Here is a 12182-nt window from a genome sequence, read left to right as displayed (position 1 = left end):
CGCCGTGTACCAAACACAGAAACAGGGTAACAGGGACATAGAACTTGGGACTGGAGCATGTTTACCATGATACAAGGATATCGATGATGTGACACAGCAACATAACAGTGATATAAAATCCTGGTTTCGTGTCTATCATTATTATTGTTTCTACATTAAAAGTAGCATTATTGTCCAAAATATAAGGGGTCATCCGTAAAATATAAACATATCGACGGAACATAATATATCTGATAGAATATTTTAAATATTAATCTAAAACTGAACAACCTTCGTCCGAAACCCTACTGGCGAGAGTCTGTTTGTCAAACTGTAGAATTGAGTCCCGTGGGGTTCCGACGACGAGAACGAAATCTTTAGATCGCCAACTGCCGTCATACAACGATGAACAAGATGTTATTATGAACGCACTTATATCATATAAAGCTGTTCATTTATAAACACCGGCCCTTTTAAGGCTCAGGTGCACACGTCGCCCCTTTAGGCTCAGGTGTATGGCGGCAAAGTTACACCTGACCTTATTACAGGTATGTTTACTATTTTATAGGATTACGAAGTATTATTGTATAGGGAAAAATACTAATAAATACCTAGTTTCTGACAACCGCTTTAAGTAATAAATATAAATAATTTGAGTATTTGTGTTAATGGTATCAGCGTAGCCCGTGTGTCGTGATTTAAACTCGTCCAGTTTATGTTGATTTCATTGTCGAAAAAATATGTCTATTCAAACAAGGAGGTCCAAAAAAGGACTTTTAATTACCATTCCTCTGAAAACATTAAACTTACGAAATATTTCAAGACCACGCTATTGCAAATATAATATATATGTTTCTGACTATAGCTATATTTTTCAAATTACAACCAAAAACAGAGAAAATCAGTTTATTTTTAAAAACAGATTTACACACAACAATATATCACACTGAGAAACGCTTCGCTGTGTTTGGTCAACTGTCGATGGCGGTCACACTTTGTGGGCGTGGCTTCGCGTAGGTGACATGTTTAATTACTACGTACCCGCTAAGCCTTACCTGTCAATCATGCGTGACCTTTGCTCCCTGAATGATCCGCCCTAGCCAATCGGGACAATGGGCCACGCGACTGCCACACGACCCGATAATCACCGATCGGACTAAGCTCGCAGCACGATAGACCTTTCACTATTCCTGAAACTCAGATCGATAAAATATGAACACAGCAAAAATTTTGCAGCAATATATTTTGATAAAGCCCAATACATTTCAGAATGATGGGCAATCGCAGGCTCTGCGGTCTCTAGAAAATGCACCACATATACTGTCTGAGAATGGGCAGTACGTGACGAAAAACATCATCAGTTGTCAAGCCGATTCCACATCATGTGTCAAGCGTACCAAAGTGTCCAGCATGTCCCGCCGAAACGCCAGAGAACGAAGGCGCGTGAAAATGATCAACCTTGGGTACGAGACTCTAAGAGACCATGTTCCGGCTGGGATTGAAAACAAGAAATTAAGCAAAGTGGACACTTTAAGGTCAGCAGTGGACTATATAAAACAGTTACAGCGTCTGTTAGAAATGACAGACGGAAGTAGTAGTAATAATGGACAACAATCACAAACGGTCAAACAGGAATGTCCAACACCAGTGACCCCTTCTTGTTGTAACAGTCAGGTTCCCAGTACGACCACTAGTCCTTCGGACAGTGTCCATTCTACATGTAACAGGACCGAGTCGTCCACATCCTCCGGGCAGTCCCTGCATCCACAACCGGACAGTAACACCGGAGTGCTAAGAGAAGACAATGTGTTCATTGACATTGCAGAATGGCTCTGTAGATCTTCAGCTGGCTATTCGAATATTGGAATTGGATTTGAAGGTAAGCCATTTTGAACCATTTAAAGTATACTTCGTGAAGAAAACCACTTCATTATCTTATTCCTAGCCCATTTGGTATTGTAGTGTGACTTAGTAAACTATCCAAATCAAATAAATAGTCATTCATGATAAATAGTAATTCCGTCACAAGATTAGCTAATTTGAACTGGACAGAGATAGAAATTTCACTAAGAAGTGTAAAAACTCGTTTCATGTCGTTTTCACTTGAAGCACCATTTGTTTGAAATATCATGTTTCGTGTATTCGTTTGGTAAATCCGTATTGGACTTGCAAATTAGTTTTGGCTTGAAAAGTTACAAATGTGTCTTCAGTCGATCATGAAAGAGTCTTTTGAATTTGTAATGTGTAAGATTTGTTTTGAAATTGCATTGCATGACTGTATTTGATCAAGAGGGGTGTCCTTAGGTTCTTTAAGGTTAGTGAGATCAGATGGGGACAGAGGGAGAGCGAGCAATTTCGGGTGAATCCCATTCATTTGGCAGTATCAACGGGTCAGTTCGCGGTCATCTTAAGTCTCGGACGGTGTATCACACTTGACGGACAATGCGGTCAAAACATTAATGATGGATACGGAACATAAAGAATACTCGAGCTTTTCCTATGAAGCATACCCGTTCGGAAAAATAAATTAAAAATGTCATCCGTACAAAATTCTCGTCATTGAAATATCATGAAAAAGATGTCTTTTATGTTTATGTAAATTAGCCCTCAGCAAGTCACCTACACTGCATTAGGGTAAAAATTAACCCTGTCGGAGTCAATGTGAGCACATAACAATGCAGGTCCATCGTGGACCATGGACAGGTGGGAGTTCTGTATTGTAATGTCACATGACAAAAAATTCAGGTGTAATTTTATAATCGGTCTTCAATATAGTTTGTATCTTATTTATTTGAGCATAAATCCGACAAAATACATTGACAAGGGGCAATCATACGTCACAAAGGAAACTATAGATCCGGAAATTTATCGCTTACATTGTACTGAGGAATTAATGGTCTAACATTGACAAACGGGATACATGCTGCTGAGCGAGAAAGGCAATTTGTTATTAGATAAATAAAATCGATATATTGATCTGTGTTGGTTGTGATAGGAGTATGAACATCGCTAACCGCACAACATAAAATCAATATATCCTAATTAGCGGGTATTTCGTCCCGCCAATATGTAACGATGCAATAATTCATTTTGACCTTTTTCAGTGAAGCAATGGAAACTGAGTGTCATTTATTCTTTCGTCCAAGATCATTTTAAACATTAAACATTATTATAAACCTTTAGTCATTCTATCTTTTAATTTCAGGATTGGAGACGTGAGGCTGGGACCGGATGAGATTTGCTGTTTCGGAAACCAAAGATGAGCTGGTCAGAATTATTTTTACAACGAATCAAATGCTTACAATGTTGAATTTTAATGAAGAACGAGATACTTGTTTTGAGAGACTTTTTACCACAGCATTATTGCTATATATACATGTTTTACTCAGGGAAGTTCAATGTGCTAATAAGTATCAAATGATTTCTGACACCGAGGACGAATTTGTCTCAAATATTCTCTCGTATATGTTATACGATATGCTTCCAATCAAAAATTATTGTACTTGTTGACTTTAAGAGATTGAGTGAACTAGTGCGAGATTTGTGACAAAAGAGACATAGAATGTTCTAATTGTTGGAGAACTATTTATATTTTTATATATTGCGTGCCTTATAAATCTGTTGAATGTGGAATGCAAGGAACATCCTATGAGTGCCTTCCCAACGTGTGGAAACAGGGGCCAGAAGCGTTCTCGACTGACGAGAATACCAAAGTGTACATTTTATGCATATCGTGCTTCATTTGTTAAATAAATAAGATATTTTCATAAAAGATATATCTCTTTTTTCTTTCGTTGATAAAAAAATAATTGCACAGACACGCCAAACCATAGCAGAGTAATTTCCATAGCAAGAAAAAGTTTGCATTTGAATAATGTTGTTATTTCTTTGCGTTCAAAGAAAAGTTTGTTGGGATGTTGATGAGTTAATGGAAAAAGGGATTTTAGGGTTTAGTGCAGATAATGGGTTTGTCGGTTCTTACCAAGACTTGGACTCTGAGAAAAACATCGAAATATAGCTAAGACTTTTGTGTGATATAGTTGATGGGTACAGTAGCATCGTCATCTGTTTCAAAGAACGAACAAAAATACATCAAACTTGTCATCATAACTGTGAGGCGGTTATGGTTGAATGATTCCGTTGTTAGCTACCGTGTTAATTAGAGTTCCGTTAGATTTCAGGTGAATGTATTCTCATTGTCTGCGGACACGCACGAGCGCGTTCTTAATTATGTACCGGTGTTTGAGAAGCGATTCCACTATATATGTCTCCGGGCTAATTTGACCCGAGTCGTAACACCTGCCCCTATGCCAAAACCATTCGCCATACCTCTCCACCAATCAAAACACTCCATTCCTATAGACGGGAGACTCGCGCGTGCCAAGGTGTACCATAACGCTACACGGACTATTAATAACAGTGACTACACCGCTACTGTCGCTCCCCTTCAGTGTTTAAAACTCATAAATTCTTCAAATGTAGCCATGAAATTTGTAATTCTTAAATAATACTTATATTGCACAACTCGCCAATCTTTATCATGACTAGTTACCACCCTATCGGACAACAGACATTGCCGTGTTGTATATTAGCTAAATCGATCATATCAGGTACAGGTAAAAAATAAAAACACCTGTCCCCCTCTCCGATACCGTTGCTAGGTTTAGCGTACAGTATTTACGGAAATGAAAGGAATTTATAAACGCAGTAATATTTGTTTTGATTTAAACATATTTTATTATATCTACATTATTCAGGGGATTGGAATAAAAAAATGACAGATAAAAATTAAGACTTTTCTGTCAAGCATTTTACAACGTACAATACAGAAAAATAATAAAGATGGTATTTGTAAAATGTATAAACAAAAATGCTAAATAAATATTCATGGTACATAAATACATGCGAAATCGGTTAGTGGTTTGGTAACTCATCTATCAAAAATCCTATTCTAAATTCCAACAAAAACACTGGTTATTTCCGTTGATAGGTATAACTTCAAAAATAATTTTATTTCATAAAGAAATATTTTAAGTTTACCACTTTTATAAGACACTAGCAGGTTGACGTGTACTTTATAAGATACATTTGATACAAATATCCTTTTCCTTTTTCCTTTAAAAATAAAATAAAAATAAAATACATTTTTTCATATTGTAACGTCGGTTGTCCGGATTTACGGCTCTGCTTTGTTGATTAGAGTGTGTTAAAACCATGATCGCGGCGGTACAAAGTAAACAAAGATCAGTGCTTTATGGGTATATTTCCAAAGTTTTAGTATGTCACACGTACATGTTATATTTACATATTCATGGATAAATAACGGCCCACTTATGGTAGTATGGAATTTATAACATAATTGAGACGTCTAATGATTCACGAATTCTCTCACTGGTAGATGATTTTACTAGACAATCAATTTTTTTAAAATCCGATGTTTTATCATGCAATGCAATTAAATGTTATTCTAGGCATTCTTGTTTAAGTTTTCCGTTCCAGGTGTTTAACACACAATGCAACAAAAACAGAAAATATACAACAACAAAAATAACAACAACAACAACAACAAAAAAACGGAAAATATAAACAACACAAAGAAAATATACAAAAACAGGAAATATACACACACGTAAAGCAAAAAATATATATATATATAAAAAAAACAACAACAGAAACAACAACATAATTCCGACAAGCAATCGGATGCTTTATGATTTTACAACTACAATCTGGAGCAATCTGTCGATGGTTCTGGACACTAGTCTTTACCACCCACCCGTCTTTATGAGGTATTGTATAACGTTTCCTTAACAACGATTTACTGTGACCGCATTATTTACTTAGTCATGTCGATGAGGTAATATATATGTTCACACGTATGATCGCCCTACTCAGATTTGAAAACCTTCGGGTGAAAATTATTGGCGTGGTGCACGGCGCATGTGCCTAAGCATTCCTGACGTACCCCGACGTACATGTATCTCAAAAATCATCCCGCAAACAGCAAGAAATTGAGGTTAATCTTCAAGTCTTGGCGATTTCAAACCATAAAATAAATAAATATTTAGCAGAGGAGCAAACCTTTTCTAAAACTACAATGTACTGGAATTCATTCCGAAAAGAATATCAGACAAAAATTCTAGACATATCTAAATCTAATTAAACTTTAAATCATTTTAAAGTATTATTTTACAATAACCGGTACACAATTTTTTTTTCATTTTGAGAAGGAATTTTATAAATTTTAGAAGAAAAATTTACAGGGGGTTCCAAATAGCATTTTTGGGTGAAAGGCACTTATATATATATACAAATATAATCATGAATGCTTAATTTTCCTCACCTGTTAATTTTCGTATTCTCTGCGGTTAATCAAAGTTAATAAACAAAGGGAATTACCAATACGGACAGGAGAGAAAACCTAGTTATAGATCACTTCAGTGCACCTGTCGAGAGAGGCGCCATACTCACATTACAACTGACAAGGGAGATCACCCCCATCAGCTTTCAATGAAAACAAGATTTAGAGTGGGATTAGTCCCGGCCGTTACGGAATATTTACAACAGGTCTTCTGCTTTTGAAGACACTAGACGTTTAAAACTGGGAGAGATGGATTATGAAATTTACATATCTCACTAAAACGTGTTTGTTTAACGTTTTATTGGGTAAAAGGGAAATTTATTGCAGAATTGGTGTTTCCATTTCTCAGTAAATTATGTGTCTTATTTATAGAAAATCTATTTACATTTTGGAAGATAGAATAGATACTCCATATTTGATACGAGTATCATGGTGCTTAACAATGGTTTCCGAAATTAGCAAACGAAAATATTGTCAATTAAGATTAAAGATATATAAGTACAATAAGTGGTTGATTTGTTCTTCATGATTTGCCAGTATGAAAATTACAGCACGCACACATTTTAACTTATAATGTTAGTGGTTACAGAACACGTGCATCCCCTTATATAGCTATTGTCTGGAACTGATACCATCCAAGTACACATGTACACGCCAATGTAACTAATATCATAGTCCCCATGGAGCAAACAACCAACCATTAATAGTTCGTACATTTAGTGTATACAGATATTGTGCCGGAGTTACTAGGGAGTTGAATTCACATTGATCAAATATATACATGCATATATATTCATGAAAAGGAAAATGCACGAGAGTGCACGTGCGTTACTCGTGCTGTCTGAGTTACCTCCCCTATAACAGTTTTTCTGAAGATAAATTGTGAGTTGTGGAAAATCGATTTTATGATGATGTCAAAAAGCCATGACACGTTTGCTCCATCTTAACTTGTGACTTTCACAAGCTATACGCTCATTTAAGAATTACGCATTATGAAAAATGTTCGATGTTTACTTCTTCATATTTAATGCAGAAATTTATATATTTTAAAAACATTTACCTCAGTATAATTTCTTTCATCGACCCTTCACTGAATAACGAAATTGCAAACTATAATTTATAAGAATGAAACGATACTTTCTGATCTTTTATTGCTTGGAAACTAATATGCTATGAGCATGTCTATAAGGTAACATAAAATTTCGATTTTTGAAGAGCGGAATGCCGGGTCTGGATTCGCTTCAGTTTACGTTATTTATTTAATCTAAACAAATGTCATATTATATTTTAAATGCAATTAAAATCCCATCAAACATATTAACAGGGTAAGTTTTAACAAAAGTTCGATACATACAGCACAGCAACTAGATAACAGAAGGTTGGATAACACACTCCAATATATCACGGCGTATGTCCTAGTTACAACACAATATGCTAAAATCAGATATAGTATGGGAATACAAATATGAATTCTTAAACATGTCATGAGAATACTGGACGATCAATATCTTCATCAAAATGGGTTATCATAGGAGTTGAGATATTCTTTAAACGGTCGGAATATGGTATATATTCGACTTTGCTGTAACGAAGGTTCACAGAGAACAAATGAGCTAAAATATCAAAATCTGGCGTCTGAGACACTGGAAGCTATGAAACGCTCTTGAAATTGGAAGAAACACTGAAATCTATCTGTAATCATATTGACTATAGCCTGGAAAAGATCTGCATCTCACCGTGAATAGTTTATATAATGGTATAAAACAACTTACTTATTTCATTAAACGTATAGACTGAAAATCATCGGCTTTTAATGCACCATTAACCCCCATCAATGACCTATATGTAGGTCTATATATTTGTCTGGTTTTATATCAAAAGTCACATTTCTCCAAATTGACGCCTAATAGAGTTTGCTACAGACAGAAATGTATATAAACGTAGATATGATGTACTTTTCCGTAAATCTCGATGTACTTTTAAAACGACTATAAAATATATATTATAATAAATAAATAAAAACTTATTTTAAAATCTACAAAAGCCAGTGGTGTCCTGAACATGAGCGACGGGTAGGGTAAGTTTAAAATACTGACCCGAACATTTAACCCACAACCCCGCGAAGATAAATACTAACGTCCCATACATCTAAATCACGGGACAGACAGACGCTATCATTAAGGATGCACCCCCGGTATATATTGGCCCATAAAACATTTTATCTTAAGGTGTCCCGCGCCAAAATAATAATACGCACCCCTTGTCGTTATAGTCCAATGTAATTACCTCCTAATGATACTATACCCGAGCATATATTTCTACACAAGTGAACGGCTTACATTTTTAACATACCGATAAATCATGTTTTAAACGGGTTCGGCTACCCATATACATTACGACTTCATGTAGAGAAACTTGATCCCGGTCAGGGGACAAAAAAGACAACGCTGTGAAAAGGATGACATGAAATATACATCCTGGTGCAAAGTGATTGTCTGGTGCACGTGCTCGTTATCGATGATGTAATAGAATAATTGTCTTTTCTTTATAGAAATTTAACTTTATAAGAGACATCTTATACCAACGATGTTTAAAACGAGTTCAAGGAAAAAGACCAACTCTACAGGCTTGTCCGCATAACATGTTAATTAAAAAAGGACACCAACAGAAGCCTGACAAACAGACCCCAGGTATTTGATAACGATTATAATACTGGATTATCTCTTCATTTTTCTTCCATTGAATTAACGATCGTTTCGATATTCTGTGATTTCTACAAAAGATAGACGGTTATTTGTATCCCCATTTAAAGTGAGATTTGTTTTATGCTTATTAAAATGATTAACTGAAGTTTGCTAACCGGAAATATTTTTACTAATATATAGAGAGTCTTATCTTTTATTTATTAAATCCATGTGCCTTTTATCCTGCTTCTCTCTTTTTGAGAATTTGAGTTAATAATCAAAATCTCATTATTCTAAGTGGAAAATTACGGCGGCGTATTAGGGCCACTACCAAATTTTATTTATCTTGTACGTACAAGATAGTAACTTGTACGTACAAGATAGTATCTTGTATGTACAAGATACTATCTTGTACGTACAAGTTACTATCTTGTACGTACAAGATAGTTTAATGTTGAAACTCTCGGTATTAAAGACTGTGAATGGTTTACTGTCACAATGGCATCGCATGAAGCTATACGTATATTACGTACCCTTTGTTTAAGCCAAATGGAAAGGAAGAATACCTTGCGACATTTTGTGGAGTTGTGATCCTGTGATAATTTTCCGAACATATACATGTAAATGTTTATAACGGAGTATTAACTATGATTATCATTTGGGCAATAATTGATGTGTGTATATGTCTAATAAACACAAAAACACATACGAAATAATTTGTTTTGCTTTTGTTGTCAGTGCAATCAGTAACTCGTTCGAATTTGGGCATAATGCCTAGGATTTTTTTCGGAGGCAGTTAATTATTTTCAATACTACTATTCTGAAGTAAAATAAATGCTCCAACATTTCCAATAATGGCACCAGTGTGAAGTGTTTAACTTTAATTATTGAGGAAAATTACGAATTTGTTTTCTCCTCTTTTTAATAGATCATATCCATTTTATCACTAAATATATCTTATCTATAAAACAAGCGACTATGCAGTGTCCTCGACAGGAACTATACAGTGTCAGTTTCAAAATAATGCAAGTGACTATACAGTTTCAACTCATAATCCGGCAATTTCAAATTACGATTGTGAAAAAGATATTGTCCTCATTAAGATAAATTTATATTTTTAATATTGTCAAATAAGATAATAAACCTGTGATCGTGCTTGAAGCAATGCAAAGTAGACAGACTATCTTTAATTACGAAAAATATCAGGCGGGTGACTCAATTCTGCGATGATGAACAGCAGTTCAACTCAACTTGTATGTACAAGATAATAAGTTGTACGTACAAGATAATAACTTGTAGGTGCAAGATACTAAGTTGTACGTACAAGATACTAAGTTGTACGTACAAGATAGTGGTTGTACGTTGTTCGTACAAGATACTAACTTGTACGTACAAGATACTAAGTTGTACGTACAAGATAGTGGTTGTACGTACAAGATACTAAGTTGTACGTACAAGATAATAACTTGTTCGTACAAGATACTAAGTTGTACGTACAAGATAGTAGTTGTACGTACAAGATACTAAGTTGTACGTGCAAGATAATATCTTGTACGTACAAGATACTAACTTGTACGTACAAGATAAATTAGATTAAATAGTGGCCCTAATATGCCGCCGTAGAAAATAAACCTAATTCATCGATATTGAAAACGAATTTTTAGGGTGTAGCTAACTAATACAGCCGTTAGTCATGGTATGGACGATATTTCGTCGGGCGATGTATATGTCTAGGGGCACGTTTGTGTGTGACCGTCACGGAATTAGGGAAAGATATCGGTATCGATAATCTTCCAAACTTACCAGCGGGTATATCATTACATTGTCCAGACTGACCCTACCTGACCACACTGGGACGGATCACCACCCTATCTATGTGTTTTTATCTCCATCGGCAGTGATCCGTCCGTCTGATTTTAGAGGGAAATTGGTTATAAAAAGTACCGACAATGTAACAAATATGTAACGAGATATCAGAGTTACTTCCCTTTGGTATAAGATAGTTTGACAGCCGATGGGGTCGAAGAAATTAGATCGACACAGAAAATGTACGTAAATGTAGTGTTCACAGAATTACAATGCTCAGTCAGACATCGTGGTATAAAATTATTACACACCAAAGCTTGATATACTTGGCTACTTGGAATTAATCTTAATTGGTAATAGTAAAGAGATTTACGTAAATACGCATAGTGCCACAACCCACTTGATTTTATTGAACTTGAACTTTTTGTCTAAGTTTCCACAATGCGCAACATATATCGTTTTCCGTGCCAACTGATAAGATTTTCTCCTGTTTTCTTTTCTGATTTCCATCCGTTCTCTGAACGTTAAAAAATTCTTGTTCTGTTGTAATTGAATTATTTGAGTCCTTTGCTAAGGTTTGATTATAAAGGAAACATAGAAGATTTGGATGGGTCCGATACGTTTGTGTTATATTCTACGCAACAAATAGGTTTAAATTAAATTTCAGTTTTCTTTCAAATATTACTATTTTTTATTAATTTAATCAAAATAAGTATTAAATGATCGAGTGTCTCAATGATAGCTATCCTATCAACGTGATAAAACTGTCTTATTTCCTTTCGACCAGTCTTTTAAAGATAGGTTCAAAAGTATGTGCAACGCCAGTTTCCATGAAATGCCTTAAGCTCTTTCTATTATAACAGTAGAAGAAAATTAGGAAAATCATTCTCTCAATGTTTGACATGATTTCAAACAGATGCAGGAAGAATTTATTACTTCAAAACATTTCAATTAACAGGCGTCAGATTTCTGTGGTATGAATGAGTAACAACGTGACACAAACACCAGTGCCGTTATGTGGCAATAGTAAGACAATGTCCAGCTTACTAACAAGTGTCAGAACTTAAAACACCTTTATGTTCATGCAAACACGTTAAACACGTTTGCATGCTAAAATGTGAAAGTTTAAAAATGATTGAATAAAACTGTGAAAACACGGACGGCAGCCATTAGCACATTTTCTTCACGTCACGTGTCAACGAGTCTGGTGTAAACAACAAACAATACGCTAGGTGTCGCCGTGGTAGGTTCAACTCGCGCCTCTGCTAATCCTACCACAAACAACCGTAAGTATGTATATCACAACTCTTCACCAGGTAATCAGTGTATCGATAGAAAACACAAGGGTACTC

General features: G+C 35.3%; 1 protein-coding gene across 1 annotated transcript; it reads left to right on the top strand.

Annotated features, from left to right (window-relative positions):
- Window positions 1–1136: 1136 nt before the first annotated feature.
- On the top strand, window positions 1137–3751 carry LOC138310936 (achaete-scute homolog 2-like). Its single transcript, XM_069252280.1, has 2 exons — window positions 1137–1858; window positions 3185–3751. The coding sequence occupies exons 1-2, from the start codon at window positions 1192–1194 to the stop codon at window positions 3196–3198; spliced, it is 681 nt and encodes a 226-aa protein (XP_069108381.1). The 5' UTR covers window positions 1137–1191; the 3' UTR covers window positions 3199–3751.
- Window positions 3752–12182: the final 8431 nt, after the last annotated feature.

The sequence above is a fragment of the Argopecten irradians genome, chromosome 1, assembly GCF_041381155.1.
Source record: "Argopecten irradians isolate NY chromosome 1, Ai_NY, whole genome shotgun sequence".
NCBI lineage: Eukaryota > Metazoa > Mollusca > Bivalvia > Pectinida > Pectinidae > Argopecten > Argopecten irradians.
The sequence above is the reverse complement of the archived record's forward strand: the minus strand, read 5'-3'. Positions and strand labels throughout refer to the sequence as shown.

What these genes read in the sequence shown, in the direction of transcription:
- LOC138310936 (XM_069252280.1), top strand. Translation starts at nt 1,192, where the DNA reads ATGAACACAGCAAAAATTTTGCAGCAATATATTTTGATAAAGCCCAAT.